Here is a 22,732-nt window from a genome sequence, read left to right on the forward strand (position 1 = left end):
TTCTCCCTGTGTGTCTTCAACCTTCTGTGAGTGTCTCTGTGACAAAATTTCCCTCTTCTTATAAGGATACCAGTCATACTGAATCGGGGCCCACCATCCTCCAGTGTGACCTCACCTTCATTTAATTAATTACATTTGCAACGACCCCATTAAATAAAGTCACATGCTGAAGTTCTGGGTAGACAAGAATTTTGAGTGAATATACTTCAGCCTAGTGGATGAAGTGGAAAAAACAGATTTTCAATATAAAATTACATATACTACTTGGATACAAAGTTTAAAATGATACTCCCCCCACATACTCACACTCATTATAGTATCATACAGAATAGTTTTGCTGCCCTAAAAAAATCCTCTGTGTGTCACCTATTTACCCCTGTCTCCTTTAACTCCTGGTGACCACTGATTTTTTTTTTTAACTGACTCCATGGTAGCAATTGCATTTTCCAGAACGGATTCTAAGGGATTCATTAGGTGTATCCTTTTTGATTCAGTGATGATGGTGTTTGCCACCACTTGTAATGGTAGAAATGGAAAACAACTGAATTTCATCTATAGGAAGCTACTTATAAGTGAGGTTATTAAATTGATGGGATTACACTTCGTCACTAAACATAATGTATTTACTGATACGAAGCAAAGTTTTCTTAGTAATATCTAGTTGTCAAACAGTGGTTAAAATATAATCTTTTTTTTTTTTTTTTCTTTGTGAGACGGAGTTTCGCTCTTGTTACCCAGGCTGGAGTACAATGGCGCAATCTCGGCTCACTGCAACCTCCGCCTCCTGGGTTCAGGCAATTCTCCTGCCTCAGCCTCCTGAGTAGCTGGGATTACAGGCACACACCACCATGCCCAGGTAATTTTTTGTATTTTTAGTAGAGACGGGGTTTCACCATGTTGACCTGGATGGTCTCGATCTCTTGACCTCGTGATCCACCCACCTCAGCCTCCCAAAGTGCTGGGATTACAGGCTTGAGCCACCGCGCCCGGCCCTTTTTTTTTTTTTTTGAGACATAGTCTTGAGCTGTCACCCAGGCTGGAGTGCTGTGGCATGATCTTGGCTCACTGTAACCTCTGCCTCCTGGATTCAAGTGATTCTCCTGTTTCAGCCTCCCGAGTAGCTGAGACTCCAGGTATGTGCCACCACACCTGGATAATTTTTGTATTTTTAGTAGAGATGAGGTTTCATTATGTTGGCCAGGCTGGTCTTGAACTCCTAACTACAAGTAATGATCCACTCACCCTGGCCTCCCAAAGTGCTGGGATTACAGATGTGAGCTACCATGCCTGACCAGAGTGTAATCCTTTTTAAAAAACAAATGTGCGCCATACTGTTAACAGTGTTTGTGTCTGTATGATGCGTCTGTTTTTAAATCTTCCTCCTTTTCTGCTTTCTTTCTTTCCTAATTTTTCTATAGTGACTATACATCACTTTTGTAATAAAGAAAATCATAAGTTAGTCATTAAAAATTCATAATGCTTAACTATGGTTGCTATTGAGATTGCAAACGGTTCATATTTTCTTCTTTTTATTAAGTTGAGCCTAATAGAAAATTGCTATTTCTATAGATTAAAAAAAGTTGAATATTGGCCCTTTAATTTAGCCTACTTTTAAAAGGATTTTCTAAATATTCTACAGAAATCATATGCCTAAATTCTTCATATACCTAAATTTCTGAAATTCCCCAAAAGCCTCCTGTTAAAGCATTTTTAAAAAGATAACAACATGGTTCTCTTACAAATCTAAAATAATTATATGCCAAGGATTTAAGTGGTGAATGAAGGGACAGGTGAGATGCTACAAGACATTCAACGGAGAAATCAAAGAATGCATATGCGGATGTCATCATGGACACTGAAAGATTTACGAATTGAAGCAAAATTGGTCAATACCTGCAGGGCAAAAATCGATGACATTTCCCTCAAAATTCACTTGCATTTCCAGGTATAAAAACTATTCGTACTGCTCTCAGCTTCCTATAGCTTAGAGTTATAAATCCCTTAAGAGCAGCTCAGGCCCTATTAAATCAGATAATTCCACAATCTTTGCCCATTTCAACTTCTTTTTCACAATTTTCCTGGTGTTTCTTTTTACACCTGAAGATAAAAGGTGAACTCTTGACTGTGTGCTTGGGGTCTGGCCCCTCTGTGGGCTCATCTGAGGCCACCCCATGATCCCACCTCCTTATGTTCAGGATGTCCCAGCCTCTTTAACCTCCTAAAGGGTTCCAGTTCCCCTGCCACCCACCCTGCTGCCTCAATACCCATCGATCTCTCTGCCCCAAGAGGTGGTCCTCCCACGCCCCATCATCTTACCCACTTAAGGCCTAACATCCTCCCCTCACCTGAGCACAAACCCACCGTCCTCAGGGAATGTCAGGGCCTCTCTCCCTCCAACAGAGGTTCCTTCAGAGCCTAGACTGCAATTTGAATTACAACTTGAGTATGTTTTAGGCAAATCTGAACTTCGTGATTTTAAAATAGCATAGGCTAAGAATATTAGTGCAAAAACTTTGAAATAATGTAAATCTCTCAAATTACCAAAAAAAAAAAAAAAAAAAAGAAAGAAAAAACTCCTCAAAGCAAAAGTCTCTTCCAGGACTGTACATTTTAAAAACTGCATTTCCAAATAGTTGTACATAGAGTTTTCACTCTTGCCCCAGTGTGGCCTCTCTGTAAGTGGTCAATAGAAACCTGGGGTCACCAGGTGGGGGGCCCTGAACTTGCTACGGAACTTCTGAGAGTGGCTATTGCTACGGCACAGGTATTGCCGTTAAAGCACTCATTGTTACAATAACTTAAAATCTTCCAGAAACCCTAACAATATTCTCTGGTAGTGGTGCTGAGGCTGAGGCTGGGTGCCTTGGTGAGGTGAGTTGGATGGGATCGGTGCTTTGCGGGCCAGCCCTCACAACTCCTGCTGCCAAATGATACTCTCTAAACATGGCGACAGAGGCCCAGAGAATACAAAGCACACAGGGCAGAAATGAGTTCTAGTCCTGTGCCTGGGTGTGTTCTATTGAGTACATTCTATTCCTGTGCCACATTGTTCTGGAGTTATTTGAAGTTTGACTTAAGCTAGGGCTGCAGGGACATGGCCCATGGGTAAGATGCTACAGCTCTGTGTATATTCGTGAGATTATTTGACTAGTATGTTATCTCCCTGATCTGTCTGCTTTTTTTTTTTTTTTTTACCATTTTTCTGACCAGCTTCTAGTAGGAGAGAAAAAAAAAAATCCTCTTGTGTTAAAAAAACCAAAACCCACCACTCAATGTGCTTTTCCTTATTCTCCTATTCAACACTGTAACAACCAGCACGGACTTCTGGCTGGGGTTGGGGTTTTCCAATGCAAATTGGCAAGGATGGGTTTCTCCCCACCGCCAAGTAAGCAATGACTGGACACTGTCTGGGTGTCCTCCAATTCCATTATGACACTGTCTACTTGGAGAGAGCTCAGATCTCACAGAGCGAGGGCTCTGTTACACAAGGGAGACCCCCTTCCCCCACTTTCCCACCAACTGCAAGTCCAGACCTCCAGAACTTCTGACTGAACGGCTTCAATTTGGAATTCCCACAGTCCCTTCTTTTGGCTCTATTCATTTGCTAGAGTGACTCATAGAACTCATTTTTGGTTTGATTCATCTGCTAGAGTGACTCAGAGAACTCAGAAAAACACTTGTTTACACTTAGTGGTTTATTATAAAGGATACCGCAAAGCATACAGATGAACATGAAGATGCATAGGGCGAGGGATGTGGGAAGGGAGGTGGAGCTTCCATGCCCTCCCTGGGTGTGCCGCCCTGCAGGAACCTCCATGTATTCTGGAGACGTCATTGGATAGGTATCAGTGAAGCACGAACAGCTGTGTTGAAATGAGATTGGGCAAAAAGGATTTGGCCCCAGCAGGGCCTGTTCGTTCAGATTCTTCTGGCCTCTCTCCGCAGCATTCCTTTCTCCAAGGGATGGGTCAGGACCCTGTCTGGAATGAGGGTCTTATGACCCACAAGCAAGCTAGAGTTCTGCTATGTGAAGGTGGAAGGAGAGAAGAAGGTCAGAGAGAGAGAGAGAGAGATTCTGTTTACTCAAGGGAGTACACAGAAGGACCGTGGGAGTTATGAGCCAGGAACCATGGGTGAAAACCTATTGCCTGTATATATATCTGTATCATCTATAGCTATTCCTATGTATATATCATACTTCTACACTCTTACATTCAGCAGCTGAGTATTAGTCTGTTTTCATGCTGCTGATAAAGACATACTCAAGGCTGGGAAGAAAAAGAGGTTTAATAGGCTCACAGCTCCACGTGGCTGTAAAAGCCCCACAATCATGGCAGAAGGCAGAAGGCACTTCTTACATGGTGGTGGCAAGAGAGAATGAGAGAGAAGTGAAAGCAGGAACCCCTTACAAAACCATGAGATCTCATGAGACTTATTCCCTACCACGAGAACAGTATGAAAGAATCCCCCCTTTAATTCAATTATCTCCCACTGGTTCCCTCCCACAACACATGGGAATTAAGGGAGCTACAATTCAAGATGAGATTTGGGTGGGGACACAGAGCCAAACTATAATAGCTGGCAACTGTGAATTAAAGTGATAAAAGACAGAGTCACATGAGAAGAGGCATACAAATTTTATTTGATAATCGTATTTTTTTTTTTTTTTTTTGAGACGGAGTTTCACTCTTGTTACACAGGCTGGAGTGCAATGGCGCGATCTCGGCTCACCGTAACCTCCGCCTCCTGGGTTCAGGCAATTCTCCTGCCTCAGCCTCCTGAGTAGCTGGGATTACAGGCATGCACTACCATGCCCAGCTAATTTTTTGTATTTTTAGTAGAGACGGGGTTTCACCATGTTGACCAGGATGGTCTCGATCTCTCGACCTCGTGATCCACCCATCTCAGCTTCCCAAAGTGCTGGGATTACAGGCTTGAGCCACTGCGCCCGGCCTTGATAATTGTATTTTAATTTGTATGTGCACGGAGGCCTTCAACGAAAGTAGAGACCCAAACAAGTGGTTAGATTTGGAAGCTTAGATACCTTTTAGCAAAGGGCGATACATTGCGGAGAGGTGACAAAGGAAAAAAGGTTTGGGCTTCTAGGGGTGGTCACTGTGGGGAAGCGAACATGCAGGTGAAAGTTGTGGAAGACTGGGTTATTTAGCAACATGAAGGTTCCTCTCGGTGCTGTCTCCCTCTCTGGTGATAGAGGTTGTTCTTCCCTCCCCGGTAGGAGGGTTGAGGGGAGATCTTCACAAGGGACATTTATGCCCTCCTCTAATTTTTTATTTTTATTTTTAGTAGAGAGGGGGTTTTGCCATACTGGTCAGGCTGGTCTTGAACTCCTGACCTCAAGTGATCTGCACACTGTGGTCTCCCAAAGTGCTGGGATTACAGGCATGAGCCACTGAGCCCAGCCTCCTTTTTCTAGCTCTGCTTTTTCTCATTACCTTCAGCTCAAAATAATTCTTATACCAAAATGGCATAGTTTGGGGTGGCATGTTCTGATCCCTTTCAGCACACAGGTTTATTGTTTTGAATCAATAAATGAGGAATAAATGTTCTTACTAAAACCCAATAAATTCGTCAACTCAGAGGGGTCTTGTGAAGAAGGTGGTCTCTCAGCATGCTCTGGGTTCTGTTTGCTTGCTGATGGAACAGAGTTACTCGGCTCACGGGACTTGTGAAGCTTGTGTGTAGTGAATAGGGAGACACTGTCAGAATAGAGTGCTCAGAGATTGCCATTGTTGTCATTATTATTATTAACTACCATTGTCATAATTGCCTACTATTGTGACTTCTAACATGCTTCTATTTTCCCTTCAAGTGAGTAAAACATTCCTCAGGACTTGCCTGGCAAGAGCACCTTGGAGAAGTTTGGGCTGCCGGTGGGGGTCCAGGGCTGAGCCCAGCATGCCCTGAAGAAGGTCAGTGCAAGAGCAGGCACCTGGCTTGGTTAGCTGCTTTCTCCTGCCCAGGCCAAGTGTGAAGCGCTCTCTGAACAGCCACTTCATGAAATTAGTGGGTAACACTGCTAACCTGTTTTCATGCTGTTGATAAAGACGTACCTGAGACTGGGAAGAAAGAGCTTTAATGCACTCACAGTTCCACATGGCTGGAAACTCATAATCATGGTGGAAGGTGAAAGCCACTTCTTACGTGGTGGCAGCAAGAGAGAGTCAGAGAGCCAAGCGAAAGGGATTTCCCCTTATAAAACCATCAGACCTCGTGAGACTTACTCACTGCCGGAAAACAGCATGGGGGAAACCACTCCCATGATTCACTTATCTCCCACTGGGTCCCTCCCACAACACATGGGAATTATGGGAGCTACAATTCAAGATGAGATTTGGGTGGGGACACAGCCAAACCATATCGCCTGGCCACATGGCCTGTGGGTACCAGGAACCTGGAAGTGGACTTAATTGTAACTCCAAAGAGGAGGCGTTTCTGCCAACACTGACTTAGTAGAACTATTTAATGAATTAATTACTTGGGAATGATGGAAGTTACTTCCAAGTTAATAAGGGTGATAGAAATTCATTATGTACACAAGCAAACCCAAAGAACTAGGCAAGAGACCACCTAAAATTTTGTTCACCTGAAATTCCAGAGTTCTTTGGGCAGAGCAAATGGATGGTTGTCAAATTTTAAATTAAGAGGAATAGATAGGAAGTCTAGGCCATTAGCATGATGTGTGCTCTCAGTTCATTGTTCAAATGGGCTTCATACTGCATTTTTTTCTGATTCAGTTGAGGAAGAGTGACAACTCCTAAATGTGTGGTATTTTCAGCTAAGTCTAGTGTCCAAGGACGAGGCAACTCCAGAAAGAAAATGGTTTAAGTGAGGAGCAGCCAGAGAAACACAGTGTGCACATGAAACACTCAGACCAAAAAAAAAAATTCTGTTTAAAAGTGGCTTTTAACACTAAAGCACTGGAAGGATCAAATGTTCATCATTCAGAATTGATGATTATACCAGATTTTCAGATATGGCCATTTTCTGTGGAGGAGGAAGTGCTACTATCTTTGTCAGTTTGGACTGCTGTAACAAAATACCATACACGGGCTGAGTTGAATAGCAGGCATTTATTTCTCCCTGCTCTGCAAGCCAGACATCCAAGGTCAAGGTGCCAGCAGAGTCGGTGTCTGGTGAGGGCTCTCTTGCTGGCTTTCAGGTGGCCTCTTTTTTGCTGTGTCTTCACATGACCCTTCCTTGGAGTGTGCAAGTGAAGAGAGAAAGAGATCTTATATATGGGACACGAGTCCCATCAGAAGGGTTCCATTTTGAGGACCTTATAACCTCTCAAAGGCTCCATCTCTGAATACCATGACATCGGGGGTGAGGGTTCAACACAGCAATTGTGGGGGAAAACAATTCCATTTATAGAAGCTAGCAAACAATGTGCTAGTTGTGGAAGGGAATGATTTTCACACTATGATATTTTTTATTTTAACAGAGTGGTTGTGTTCAGCTGAAGTTCCACCAGAAGAAAGGAAAAACAGCCAGAGAGGTTAGAAATAAGCCTCAGCACTCACTGCATTGTGGTGTGCAGCTGAAGTCATCCTGAGAAAGTTGCATTGGATGGCTAAAAAGGATACAGATGAGACAAATGTCTAGTTATTGTATAAATACACACAAAGTTAACTTTTCCTCTATTCTCTTAGGTTCAGTACCTGGAGCCCGTGAAAGAAACTTATAAGAGACAAATTAACAGGTGAAAAAAATATTTATGCCTTATGTATGTGGGAGCCAACAAAGGAAGTAGCTGGCTCATAAAATGGTTACAGTTAAAAGCTTATATATCTAACGTGGTAGGAGAGGAGAAGATGGAGAAAGGCTTCCTATAGGAAGAACGAATAGGTTTCAAATAGGTTTTTTTTTTTTGTTTTTTTTTGAGACAGAGTCTTGTTCTGTTGCCCAGGGTGGGGTGCAGTGGCACGATCTCCATTCACTGCAACTTCCGCTTCCTGGGTTCAGGTAATTCTCCTGCCTCAGCCTCCCAAGTAGCTGGGATTACAGGTCCGTGTCATCACACCTGGTTAATTTTTGTATTTTTAGTGGAGACGGGGTTTTGCCATGTTGGCCAGGCTGCTTTTGAACTCCTGACCTCAAGTCATCTGCTCACCTCTGCCTCCCAATGTGCTGGGATTACAGGCATGTGCCACTGCACCTGGCCCAACAAACAGTTTTTTTTTTTTTTTAAACTATACTTTAAGTTCTGGGGTACATGTGCAGAATGTGCAGGTTTTCTACTTACATATATACATACCATGGTGGTTTGCTGCACCCATCAACCCATCATCTACATTAGGTATTTCTCCTAATATTTTCTGTCCCTTTGCTCCTTACCCCTGACAGGCCCCAGTGTGTGATGCTCCTCTCCCTGTGTCCATGTGTTCTCATTGTTCAACTCCCACTTATGAGTGAGAACATGTGGTGTGTGGTTTTCTGATCTTGTGTTAGTTTGCTGAAAATGATGGTTTCCAGCTTCATGGATGTCCCTGCAAGGGACATGAACTCATCCTTTTTTATGGCTGCATAGTATTCCATGGTGTATATGTGCCACATTTTCTTTATTCAGGCGATCACAAAAAAGTCAGGAAACAGCAGATGCTGGAGAGGATGTGGAGAAGTGGGAACACTTTTACACTGTTGGTGGGAGTGTAAATTAGTTCAGCAATTGTGGAAGACAGTGTGGCGATTCCTCCAGGACCTAGAAATAGAAATTCCATTTGACCCAGCAATCCCATTACTGGGTATATACCCAAAGGATTATAAATCATTCTACTATAAAGATACATGCACACATATGTTTATTTCTAGTATTTCTAGCAATCCCACTACTGGGTATATACCCAAAGGATTAGAATCATTCTACTATAAATATACATGCACACATATGTTTATTGTGATACTGTTCACAATACCAAAGACTTGGAACCAACACAAACAGGTTTTGAGGAGAAAATGTGACCTACCTGGTGCAGAAAAGCCAAACACTGACATGGGAGAAAGGGAGGCATTTATTACAGGGCGCCAAGCAAGAGAGTCAGACAGCTCATGCTGAAGACCCTGACTCCCAGTTGGTCTACAGGTAAGGATTTTTAGGTGTGAGGAGGTAGCAGTTACAGGCAAAGCCACAAGTCAATATGTGAAGGCTGTACATTGGTTTGGTCTGAGAAGGTGAGACATCTCCAAGAGTGGGTGCTCACATGTCGTGGGTGGATACAAAGATTTTCTGATTTGTGATTGGTTAAGAAGGTGAAGCTTTGTCTAGAAGCTCATGGGCGTGACCTCCTGTAGGCCCTTCAGGAAGAAATTTAGAACAAAGACCAGTGGTACAGGTTCAGTCCTCAGCTCCCCCTTATCTGAGGTCTGCCAGCATGGATGGCATTTTTCATTTGGTGAGGGTCTGAGTTTCTGAAAAACAACCTAGGGACATACATTATGATGTTATCTTTAGTTTCCTCAGGGTTCCAAACATCTTGTGGCTGTAACATCTTCGGCAATTGTTGTAAGCTCTTGTCCTCCTCTTACCAAGTTGCTCATTTACTTCTCAGGACTAGCCAAGTGCCCAAAATTTCCCTTACAGGAACTCAAGATTTTCCTTCATCCATGCTTAGGATGGGCAGGGGGATGCCCAACAGGCCCCTAAGAGGGGTCCTTGCTCCATCTCAAACAGATGGGGAATAAGAAAGTTGCTGATAATATTTGCCCCTACATGTGTGAATGGTCTTTCTGTCTTTTCAAGGTCATAATACTCTCCTGGAGAAGGGATTAAGGGTCGGTTTTATTCTTATTCTCTTTTCTGGGAGTATATCTATCCCAAAGGGGAGTTTAATGGAAGACTTATCTCCCAGAAGCTTCTGCTTTTAGTCAGATAGGAGAAGTTTTCTATCTGTTGATAGCTTTCTATCTCAAACATCTCCAGCTTACAATAAAGTGGCATGGTTTGGTGTGATATATTCTGATCCCCTTTGTAAACCCACAGTATCTGAGACTGGTGGTGTGATCTCGGCCTACTGCAACCTCTGTCACCCCAGTTCAAGCAATTCTCATGCCTCAGCCTCCCTAGAAGCTGAGACTACAGGTGCACACCACCACATCCAGCTTATTTATTTATTTATTTAGGGGTTTTACCATATTGGTCAGGCTGGTCTTGAACTCCTGAGCTTGTGATCTGCTCGCCTCGGCCTCCCAAAGGGCTGGGATTACATGCGTGAGCCACCATGCTCAGCTAATTTGTTAAGTAGAGATGGGGTTTCACCAATTTGGCCTGGCTGGTCTTGAACTGCTGACCTCAGGTGATCCTCCCGCTTTGGCCTCTCAAAGTGCTGGGATTACAGGAATGAGCCACCACGTCCAGCTGGTGTCAATCTATTTAGAAAGCTTATTTTGTCAAGGTTAAGAATGTACCTGAGACACAGTCTCAGGAGGTCCTGACAACATGGGCCCAAAGTGGTCAGAGCACAGCTTACTTTTATACATTTTATGGAGGCAGGAGACATCAACTGATATGTATAAGATGTACGTTGGTTCTGTCTGGAAAGGCAGGACAACTGGGGGCTTCCAAGTCATGGGTACTCAGAGACACATGGTTGCATTCTTTCGGGTCTTTGATCAGCCTGTCATTGAATACACAATTTACATGTCAGAGGGGGGTAGAACAATAGTCACTTATGCCTTAGTGACCCAGTGAATCTGTATTTTTACATAAACAATAGGGCAGATAGAGCAATCAGATACACATACACATTTGTCTCAGCGAGCAAAGGGATGCCTTCGGGTTCTGTCCTTTGCCCTGAACCTGTGAAGATAAGCTACAATTTCCATTGCCAGGGTGAAATTCAACAGAACAGTTTTTAAGGTAAAGATCTTGAGGCCCACGAGGAATTTTTCTCATGGGCAGGTCATGAGGGAGGTATGTAGTGGCTTTTTCATCTTTATAGCTTTCTTATTTAGGAGTAAAACGGGAGGCAGGTCTGCCTGGCACAGTTCCCAGCTTGACTTTCTCCTTTTGGCTTAGTGATTTTGGGGTCCCATGATTTATTTTCCTTTCACATCTTCAACTGGAAAAAACAGCATTCTCTGCTTCCCCTGACCCCATTTATTTGCTTCTTGGTCTTTACATAAGTGAGCTATATCTTCTGTTAGTGCCTAGGATGTGCAGACATCGTTGACTCTGAGTTCCCTGACAAGATTATCAAAAAGGACCATTAAGAAAGCAGAACTTCCACTGGGTGTGGTGGCTCCCACCTGCAATCCCAGTACTTTGGAAGGCTGAGGCTGGAGTACCGCTTGAGCCAAGGAGTTCATGGTTGCAGTGAGCTGTGATTGCACTTCTGCACTCTGGCCTGCGTGACAGAGAAAGATGCTGTCTCCAAAAAAAAAAAAAAAAAAAAAAAAAGCAGACTGTTCGGTATGGTGCTGAGCACCAGGATCTTGGGAGACAGTCTTCCAGAGCTGTCACAGTGCCCTGCAAAGCCACGTTCCTGTGTTCACCTCCCAGCATTGGGGAGTAGGGAGTTGGAGCTCTGCCCTACCCACCAGTCCTCAAGCAAATGCCATGAAAATTGCACTTACTTCTAATGGCTGTCTCATCCCAGAGGACTGCACCCTCAGGACTTCTTTCTTTCTTAAGAGGGTTTGTTCTTGTGGACGTCTGGGTGCCCGGCTGGGAGAAGGAGCCAGTTCCACCAGCCTGTGGGCCTCTGCTGGAGGCAAGGTCAGTCAGCCAGGCAGCACATTTTGGGCGGAAGGATCTGTCAGCCTCCAGCTGGTGGAAGAGGACCAGCCTCTGGGCTGAGCAGGGCCTTGACTCCAAAGGACTTGGAAGAGGAGGAAGAGGGAGTGGAGGCCAGAGTAGAGAGGACAGATGGACCCTGAGGCCTCTGCATTCCCAGCCTGGGGCCTGGACTTCCTGTGTTTGGCTGCTGTGGGAGGCTGGCTAATGATTAAGAAGGAAATATGCACTCTGGAGAGCTCCCTGGAGTGGGAGGCCACATTTGTGTTTATAACACAGCCTGGGATGTGACACAGCCATTTGGTGAGGAACTTCTGGTTCTGGTGAGGCAGAGTCTCAGGACTCTCTAGTGGTCAGACAGGAGTGTATTTCTACATTTGTGTGGAGAGAGGACAGCAGCCACGAAGAAGCCTTTAGGAAATACAGCGCCTTTGCTGAAGCCCTACGGAGGGCTTACCTGTCATCTGGGGTAAGACAACTCCAGTTTGTGGCTCTCCTGTGACAGGTGATTGTCAAGTGACTTTCTCCACAGGGACCCTCAAGCCCCGCACAGGCTATTATCTGGGTTTCTCTGGAAAGTGCTGGACATTTACACACATGATCTTCGCTTTCCAACTTCCATAGAGTTAAAAACTACAAGAGTGGGCTTCTCCGAGAGGTCCAACATTCCAGATGATTTCTAATCAGTGTGTCACTTTCACAGTGAACTGTTCTTGGATGGGTTGAAAGCTGAGACTTGGCTGAAATTTGGTGGAGTGGGGGGTCAGGATTCAAATAATAGAAAGTTTTAAAAAATGCTTTTATTGACTTAGAGGGTACAAGTGCAGTTTTGTTAAATGGAGATATTGTGCAGTGGTGAAGTCCAACCTTTTGAAAATGACTGACTCATGACGTCTCCAATTCATTGGACAAACTTGTAAATGCCTTTTTCTCTCTCTAATGAGAAGACTTAGGGAAAGTAGAATTGTCCTGAAGTCTCTGGAGGTTACGAGAAGGCAGGCCCTGAATGCAGGATGCACAGAGCTGGAGTCTTCTGAGTGCAGGAGAAATGCCAGTGCCTTTCTATTGAGCCGAGGTGTCGGGGGAGCCCGTAAGTGGGAGCTACTAAGACCCTTGCCTGGTTTTTGTTACAGCTATTTTCTTCACTTTTAAAAAATTTCAGTAGTTTTTGGAGTACAGGTGGTTTTTGGTTCCTTTAATGGTGATTTCAGAGATTTTAGAGCACCTGTCACCCGAGGAGTGTACACTGTGCCTAATATGTGGCCTTTTATTCCTCACCCCACTTCTTCGCTGAGTCCCCCTCTATCATTCTTATACCTTTGTGTCCTTATAGCTTAGCTCCCGCTTATAAGTGAGAACATATGACATTTGGTTTCCCATTCCTGAGTTACTTTACTTAGAAGAATGGGCTCCAGCTCCATCCAAGTTGCTGCAAAATATATTATTTCATTCCTTTTTTATGGCTGAGTAGTATTCTATGGTGTATAGACACCACATTTTCTTTATCCACTCATTGGTTAATGGGCATTTAGGTTGGTTCTATATTGTTGCAATTGCAAGTGCGCTGCTATAAACATGCATGTGCAAGTGTCTTTTTCATATGACGACTTTTTTCCTTTGGGTAGATACCCAGTAATGGGATTGCTGGGTTGAATGGTACTTTTACTTTCAGTTCTTTAAGGAGCCTCCTACTGTTCTTCATAGTGGTTGTACTAATTTACATTCCCAGCAGTGTTTTTACACAGTATTCCCTCTCCCCACATCCACAGCAACATTTATGGTTTTTCTTTTATGATCATTCTTGGGAGTAAGGCAGCATCTCATTATGGTTTTAACTTGCATTTCCCTGATGATTAGTATGTTGAATATTTTTTCATATGTTTGTTGGCTGTTTGCATATTTTCTTTTGAACATGTCTATTAATGTTCTTTGCCCACTTTTATTTTATTTTATTTTTGCATTTGCTTTTGAGGTCTTAGTCATTAATTCTTTGCATTAACTAATGTCTAGGGCATTGTTCTGATGTCACCTTCTAGAATTCTTATGTCTTCAGGTCTTAGATTTAAGTCTTTCATCTATCTTGAGTTAGTTTTTGTAGAAGGTGAGAGATGGGGAGTCCAGTTTCAATCTTCTATGTATGGCTTGCCAGTTATTCCAGGGCCATTTATTTAATAGGGTGTCCTTTCCCCAGTTTGTGTTTTTGTATGCTTGGTTGAAGATCAGTTGGCTGTAAGTATTTGGCTTTATTTCTGAGTTTTCTATTTTTGTTTCATTAGTCGATCTGCCTATTTTTGTATGAGTACCATGCTGTTTTGGTAACTATAGCCTTGTAGTATAATTTGAAGTCAGTAATGTGAAGCCTCTAGATTTGTTCTTTTGCTTAGTATTGCTTTGGCTATGTGGGCTCTTTTTTTGGTTCCATATAAGTTTTAGGATTGTTTTTTCTAGCTCTGTGAAGAAAGATGATGATATTTTAATGGGAATTCCATTGAATTTGTAGATTGCTTTGGGCAGTATGATCCCTTTCACAACATCGATTCTTCCCATCCATGAGCGAGGCATGTGTTTCCATTTGTTTGTGTTGTCTATGATTTCTTTCAACAGTGTTTTGTGGTTCTCCTTGTAGAGAACTTTCACCTCCTTGGTTAAGTATATTGCTACATTTTTGTTTGTTTTTGCTGTTGTAAAAGAGGTTGAGTTCTTGATTTGACTCTGAGTTTGGTCATTGTTAGTGTATAAGTGCCACTGAGAGATATATATATATATAAACACACACATTGATTTTGTAACCTGAGACTTTGCTGAATTTGTTTATGAGATCTAGGAGATCTTTGGACAAGTTTTAGGGTTTTCTAGGTATACGATCAAATCATCAGCAAACAATAACAATTTGTTTTCATCTTTTCCAATTTGGATGCCCTTTATTTCTTTCTGTTGTGTGATTGCTCTGACTAGAACTTCCAGTACTATGTTGAATAAAGTGGTGAAGTGGGCATCGTTGTGTTGTTCCAGGTCTCGGGGGAATGTTTTCAACTTTTTCTCATATAGAATGATGTTGGCTGTGGGTTTGTCATATATGACATTTTTTTTATTTTGAGGTAAGTCCCTTCTATGCCTATTTTGGATATTTTTGCATGTATTGAGATGATCATATGGGTTTTTGTTTTTAATTCTGTTTATATGATGTATCACATTTATTGACTTGCATATATTAAACCATCCCTGCATCCCTGGGATGAAACTCACTTGATCATGATGTATTGTATTCTTGATATACTACTGGATTCTGTTGGGTAGTATTTTGTTGACCACTTTTGCATCTATGTTCATTAGGGATATTGGTATATAGTTTTCTTTATTTGTTATATCTTTTCCTGATTTTGGTATTAGGGTGATAGTGGCTTCATGAAATGATTTAGGGATGATTCCCTCTTTCTCTTTCTTTTGGAGTAGTTTTAGTAGTATCGGTACCAATTCTCTTTTGAACACCTGGTACAATTTAGCTGTGAATACATCTGGTCATGGACTTTGTTTTCTGGCCTTTAAAAAATTTGCTTATTCAATTTTGCTGCTTGTTATTTGTCCATTCAGAGTTTCTAATTCTTCTGATTTAATTTAGAAGGATTGTATGTTTCAATGAATTTATCAATTTCTTCTAGATTTTCTAGTTTGTGCACATAAAGCTGCTCATAGAAGCCTTAAATGATCTTTTGTATTTATGTGGTATTGGCTGTAGTAGTTCCAGTTTCATTTCTAATCGAGCTTATTTGTATCTTCTCCCTTCTTGGATAATCTTGCTAATAGTCTATCGATCTTGTTTGCCCCTTCAAAGGACCAACTTTTTGTTTCGTTTATCTTTTGTATTTCTTTGTTTCAATTTCATTTAGCTCTGCTCTGATCTTTGTTGTTTTTTTTATTCTGCTGGGTTTGGGATTAATTTGTTCTTGTTTCTCTATTTCCTTGAGATGTGACATTAGATTGTGAATTTGTGTTCTTTCAGGCTTTTTTATGTAGGCCTTTAATGCTATGAACTTCTTTTTTTAGCACTGCTTTTGCTATGTCCCAGAGGTTTTGATACGTGTTTCACTATTATAATTCATCTCAAATAAATTTTTAATTTGCATCTTGATTTCATTGTTAATCCAAAAATCATTCAGGAGCAGATTACTTAATTTCAATGTATTTGTATAGTTTTGAATATTCCTTTTGGAGTTGATTTCCAGTTTTGTTCCATTGTGGTTGAGAAGATACTTGACATAATTTGGATTTTCTGAAATTTATTGAGACTGTTTTGTGGCCTATCACATGGTTTATCTTGGAGAATGTTCCATGTGCTGATAAGAAGAATGTATAGTCTACAGTTGTTGAGAAGAATGTTGTGTAAATATTTGTCAGGTCCATTTGTTCTAGGGTATAGCTTATGTTCATTGTTTCTTTGTTGATTTTTTGTCTTGATGATCTGTTTACTGTTATCCGTGGGGTATTGAAGTCCCCCACTATTATTGTGTTGCTGTCTATCTAGTATCCTAGGTCTAGTAGTAATTGTTTTTTAAATCTGGGTGCTCCAGTGTTAGGTGCATATAAATTTAGGATTGTAATATCTTCTTGTTGGATTCATCTTTTTATCACTATGTGATATCCTTCTTTGTCTTTTTTTTTCCAACTGTTGTTGCTTTAAAATCTGTTTCATCTAAAATAAGAATAGCTACTCCTGCTTGCTTTTGGTTTCCATGTGTGTGAAATATATTTTTCCAACTCTTTACCTTGAGTTTATGTGAATGCTTAGGGGTCAGCAGCATCTCTTGAAGACAGCAGATATTTGGTTATTTTTCTTTGTTTTCTAATCCATTCTGCCATTTTGTATCTTTTAAGTGGAGCATTTAGGCCATTTACATTGGGTTAATATTTAGATGTGAGATACTGTTGTATTCATCATGTAAGTTGTTACCTATATGCTTCTATTTTTAATCGTGTTACTCTTTTATACACCCTGTGAGATTTATGCTCTAAGCAGGTTCTATTTTGGTGCAATATCAAACTTTTGTTTCACGATTTAGAACTCCTTTTAGCATTTCTTATAGTGCTGGTTTGGTAGTGGCAAATGCCCTCAGCATTTGTTTGTCTGAAAAAGACTTTATCTCTCATTTATGAAGCTTAGTTTTGCTGGTTACAAAATTCTTGGCTGACAATTATTTTGTTTAAGGAGGCTAAAGATAGGACTCCAATCCCTTCTGGCTTGTAAGGTTTCTGCTGAGGAATCTGTATGGCTATTTCCCACCAACCCTGAGCAGACACTTGCTGCCTATTATGTTTGTGTTTGAGCTTCTTGCTGTTGCCCCAAATAGAACATTTTCTTGCACTTTTAAAGATTCCATTATAAAGCTATTTATGAGAGTCCAAAAATAAGGGGCTAATTAAGTGAGATCTCAAATGCACCAATTTTCTTTCTGAGAGGACTAGCTTGGTGAGTCCTGGCTGATCTTCTCTCTTGTCAGGAGGCAAACACACTCAGAGGAATTAGTGGGTGGCTAAATGTTGTCTATTTAATACAATTTAATAAGACTAAAGACTTTAAGAAAAAAATATTTTTCAACTAAGTGTGGGTAATTCAAGTCTGCTTTAATGAAATGAATGAGAAATTAGATCTCAAGTCCTATTCAACTACCCCATAGGGATATTAATGAACAATACCTGGCATATGTCTTTATTTAATTAAAGCAGCTCGTCTGATCTCAGTTAAACTTGAAATCAGTTTTACGACAGTGTTCCGACTGCATACACCCTTCAAATACTATCCTTTCTCAAATCCATATATGTAGTAACCTCACTGCTTGATTTCTGGAGCTCTAAGGGTGTTTTTGCACTGCCTGCCCTGTGATTCCGCTAGACTCTTCTTTCCTACAGAGTTAAAATACAGCTGACATGTGAGGATGTTGGCAGAATGGAGTGTCTTGAGTAAGTTAGCAATCTGTTCTTAGCCTGTTGCCTGACTCTACCCGTCTATCAGGGACTGAAAGTCTTCTCTAATGAACCTCAATCTATTACTGCATCATTTCCTGTAACACCGGGTTCACACTTGGCAGTGACTACTTTTGGTAAAATATGCAATTTTTTATAACTAGATCAATTTCTCCTTCATCCTCTGCTAGAGCCTGGCATTCCAGGTGACTGCTTGTAGAGTTGTGTTAATCAAACCTTGACAATGAGTAAATGATTTATTTGACACTTCATAATTCTAGATCTTGGATCAATTCGGGAAGGCTGTGATTTCATTTTGGTTTGTGTACAGCTGTTGTACAACTTGCTACTGAGGCATATTTGTAGGGATTTTCTGAGTCTATCATAGATTATTGCCACAGGCTGGGTCCCACAATGGAACAGTGCTGCCGCACAGGTATTTCAAACCTTAAATTACGGACATGAGTAGTTATAGTTTAGTGCACATGTTGAATTTTGCTTTTCAAAGACTTCAGAGAAACAAAGGGGTGGAAACTCCACATTCCTTCTCCAGTCTGTGAATACCCAGTAATGCACTTAAATGTTAAATGTGGGTCATGAGCCTGAGCATCTCTGTTGTCCTTCACACTGACTCTCTGGGTTTCATTCAGTACCTTAGATGAGATGCCCACAGGTCAAGGTGTGGCTATTGTTTTCCCATCACAATTTCAGTTCTTGTGTTTATGCTTCTAGGTTGGCTTGGGGTCTGTCTTCTAGGGCCTGTCAGAAAAAGAAGGGGACTAGAGCCCTGGATGTGTGTGTCAACACATTATAAAGTCTCGCCTCAAACCTGGCACCTCATATTCTGGAGGGATGGGTGGACGAGCCTCGTAGGGCTGTGGAATGTGTATAGATACCAAAGCTGAAACGAGAACCATCCAGGTCACTGGACTCCACACACTGGTGCTATAGAGGAATGTCTGAAATAAAAAGACCCTATCCTGAGGCTAAGGAGTGTTGTTTTGCAGGTGGTTCATGACATGCCTAGCATATAGGTGATCTAACCCTGAATCTTCCAGGAGGACACATCAGTACTGGTGAGTGCCTTGGATAAGCCTCTTCTAGAGGAGAGAAAAAAGCAAAAAGAAAAAATGCAAGGGTGGAGGGTGACCAAGAGAGCATCAAAGAATGGGGGGGGAGGGTGGGGAGTGGTTGGAAGGAATAAACAAGAGGTGTACATGGCAGAATCCTCATGTGCTGTCAATGGGCTGGCCAGGCCTTACCTATCTATCCTGACTTCCCTGAACTCTGACCTCACCCCTTCCACCCACCTCGCGCTCTGCCTCAGAGCCTTCTCTACAGTTCGTCAAGCTCAGCAGGCACAGTCCCTGCCAGGGCCTTAGCACCTGCTGTTTCCTCTGCTGGGAAAGTTCTTTCTGCAGGTGTCCAGTGCAGTGGGTGTGGTCTCACCTCATTCACGGTGCAGGGTGCACCTTCCCGGGGCCTTTCCCCGACGACCCTGTTTGAAGTGGTAGCTGGTCCCCCTTCTTGCCCTATTTTCCCCACACCTAGTGCCACCTTCTAATAGGCTATATTATCTATTTATTAATTTGGTTGCCTGTCTTCCCTTTTGAGAATGTGAGCTCCTGAGGGCAGGGTTTTTTTCTCAGTGATTGAAATAAATGTTATCAGCCCATGCTCTGCATTTTGGCCAGTACTTCAGGGGTAAGTCTACACCATCTACATCCCTTTGTGATGCAGGTGGGCTTGTGGGTGGGGTAAGATGATTTCATCTAGTGATTCTCAAACTTGATCAGGCACCAGAATCACCTGGGGGGCTTGTTGAAATCCAAATTTCTGGGCCTGCCCCAGGGGTTTCTGATTTAGGAGGTCTGAGATGGGCCCAAGAATGTGTGTGTGTTTCTTTTTATTTTTGAGATGGACTCTCGCTGTTGCTCAGGTTGAAGTGCAATGGTGCCATCTCTGCTCACTGCAACCTCTACCTCCTGGGTTCGAGCAATTCTCCTGCTTCAGCCTCCCAAGTACCCTGGATTATAGGTGCACACCGCCACACTGGGCTAACTTTTCTATTTTTAGTAGAGATGGGGGTTTCATCATGTTGACCAGGCTGGTCTCGAACTCCTGACCTCAAATGATCCACCCACCTCGGCCTCCAAAAGTGCTGGGATTACAGGTATGAGTCACCATACCCCAGGTGAGGCTGCCACCGTCCACACTGAAATGTGCGGATCTAACGTGTCCACAGGCACACACCAGCTGCAGGAGGTGGCACATAAGACTTCTGAACTGTAGATGCTCATCAGTGATGGGCTATTACCTGCTTGCTTTATTTTCCCAGGGCCAGGAAGAACATATGGAGATGCAGGGCTGCAGGAGTTCTGTGCTGACCATGCTGGTCATCCTGGCTGGGCTGGCAGGTAGGGATCGCCTGAGCTTGGTGGGCTGTTCACTGACATCCACTTGGGGTGTTGGGGGGATTTGGTATTTAGGGTTGGATGCCTCTTGTTTCATCTGAAGGTCAAATCAAAGTCAAGGAGGGGTGCAGGTCCCTCCTCTCTCCTTTTCACCTTCCAGCTGCAGAAGAGGGTTATGTGGCCTGCAGATTGTATGATTTCCATAGTGACACGTGTGGCCTCTGGGGTACATAGAGAGTGGCTCTGGAGTGAAATAAGTTCAACACTTTACACGAGGCACTGGAAGAAACTGTAGTTTCAGAGGGATACTTACTCTGTTGGCGTTGTGTGGTCCAGGCTTCTCAGAGGGCAAGGCTGGGGCTCACCCAGCCCATCATCCCCACACTCACCCTGCTGGGCTCTGTCCACTAGACTCCCAGGGATGGAGGCAGGAGTGCAGGAAGAGTGTGGTTATTACAGCACAGACCCTCGAGGCACAGACTGGGCTTTTTCTCTTTTTCTTAACATGCAATTCAGAGTCCACGGAAAGGGCCCTGTGGCTTCCCTGGGGGGAATTGTTTCTAACTTCCATTTCTCAGACTTTAACAAAAATCAAAGATCAAAGAGATCTTGGCTCAGAAAGGCTTGCCTGAGGTCAGGGAGAATACCTAATCTGAGTTGTGTTTTAGAGTCATGCTTTTTTTTTTTTTTTAATCATGTCCAGGGACAAAACAAAGAGCAGTAATCATGTTTATGCAAACACTGGCTTAGCCTTAGTGAACTCTCTCCTTCTTCATTTCTGCCTCTCCCAAGCTGGTGGGCCCCTCCTCGACCCTGGCATCCTCGTTTCCTGGTCCTGCTTCTGCAGGGGCCTGTTCCTGGTGGCGACTTCCTCCTTCCCCTTCACCTGCTGTTCTAGCGGGGCAGCTCTGCTCCCACAATGCACCTGGGTATGCAGGTGAAATGCTAAAGCGCTACTGCGTGTTCAACGGTGTGATTCCTCCCCAGAAACCTTTAGGGCTGTAAGGATAGTTTTTCAGAACCTGCCTTGCCATTTTTCTTTTCGTTTTTTTGAGATAGAGTCTCGCTCTGTTTCCCAGGCTGGAGTGCAGTGTCACAATCGCAGCTCACCGCAACCACCGCCTCCAGGGTTCAAGTGATTCTCGGCCTCAGCCCCCTGAGTACTGGGACTATAGGCATCCACCACCAAGCTTGGCTAATTTTTGTATTTTTAGTAGAAATGGGTTTCACCATGTTGGCCAGGCTGGTCTCGAACTCCTGACCTCAGGCCATCGGCCCGCCTCAGCCTGCCAAAGTGCTGGGATTACAAGCATGAGCCACCGTGCCCTGCCTGCCTTGCCATTTGACTTTGGAGAAGGAAAGGGAGAAGCTGCAGTGTTTCTGGCTACCTAGTGGATGTGAGGGCAGGCTGCTTGGTTCACCCACGGGGAACCCACAACGGCGGAAGGTAGTAGGACATGTTGCAGTCTCACTGATGTGGTGGGCGCAAACGCTTGGCTCACTGCAACCTCTGCCTCCTGGGTTCAAGTGATTCTCCTGCCTCAGCCTCCTGAGTAGCTGAGATTACAGGGGCCCACCACCATGCCCAGCTAATTTTTTGTATTTTTAGTAGAGACAGGGTTTCACCATGTTGGTCAGGCTGGTCTAGAACTCCCAATCTTGTGATTTGCCCACCTCAGCCTCCCAAAGTGCTAGGATTACAGGCGTAAGTCACCGTGCCCAGCTGGGCAGAACTGTTTTTTTATGGAGGCTCTGAGGAAAGACATTCCATGACTGTTCCTTAACTTCTGATGTTGCTCCAGTCCTTGTCATCCCTTGGCTTGTAGCGGCGTCTGTGCGGTCTGCGTCCATCCTCACATGGTTTCTTCTCTGCAGGCCTCTGTCCTCAAACCTCACTCTTATAGGAACACCTGTGATTGGATTTAGGGCCCCTTCTAAACCCAGGTTGATATCATCTTGAGATCCTTACCTAATTACACCTGCCAAGACCTTATTTTCAAAGGGTTCATTCTGAGGATCCAGTAGACATGAGTTTTGAGGAATACTATCTAACCCAATGCAGCTGGGGGAAAGGAGGACACAGCAGTGGCTTCCACTGGAAGCTCCTGGTCTGCCCAGGAGAGCTGGTGTTAGGATCTAAAAGACACAGAGTCTGAATCACTGGAGGGGCACCGCGGGGGCTACCACCGGTAAATACAGAAAGGCTACAGCACACAGTTGATGTATGGAGATCCATTCACTTACCAACTTGAAAAACTGGCTGCTTTCCAGGTTCTGGATCTGGTTATGGAGTCATAGAAGGCCCCCAAAACCTAACAGTCCTGAAGGGCTCCCAGGCTCGCTTCAACTGCACTGTCTCCCAGGGCTGGCAGCTCATCATGTGGGCTCTCAACGGTATGGTGGTGCTGAGCGTCCGGCCCACGGAGCCCATCATCACCAATGACCGCTTCACCTCTAAGAGGTATGACCAGGGCGGGAACTTCACCTCGGAGATGATCATCCACAACGTGCAGCCCAGTGATTCAGGGCACATCACGTGCAGCCTCCAGAACAGTCTCCTGCATGGGTCTGCTTTCCTTACGGTCCAAGGTATGTATGCAGTGGCTTCCGA

The 22,732-nt window shown here is 43.4% G+C and overlaps 1 protein-coding gene across 1 annotated transcript in view; it reads left to right on the plus strand.

The window, feature by feature from the left end:
• Window positions 1-19,902: 19,902 nt before the first annotated feature.
• The window catches only part of IGSF5 (immunoglobulin superfamily member 5), a 40,084-nt gene continuing 37,254 nt past the window's right edge, over window positions 19,903-22,732 (plus strand). The window contains exons 1-2 of the mRNA XM_035282964.3: window positions 19,903-20,124; window positions 22,393-22,710. Coding sequence (XP_035138855.1) covers window positions 20,013-20,124; window positions 22,393-22,710 — 430 coding nt within the window. The 5' untranslated portion in view covers window positions 19,903-20,012. The remainder of the gene's footprint in view (window positions 20,125-22,392; window positions 22,711-22,732) is intronic.

Source organism: Callithrix jacchus, chromosome 21 (genome assembly GCF_049354715.1).
Source record: "Callithrix jacchus isolate 240 chromosome 21, calJac240_pri, whole genome shotgun sequence".
NCBI classification, from domain to species: domain Eukaryota; kingdom Metazoa; phylum Chordata; class Mammalia; order Primates; family Cebidae; genus Callithrix; species Callithrix jacchus.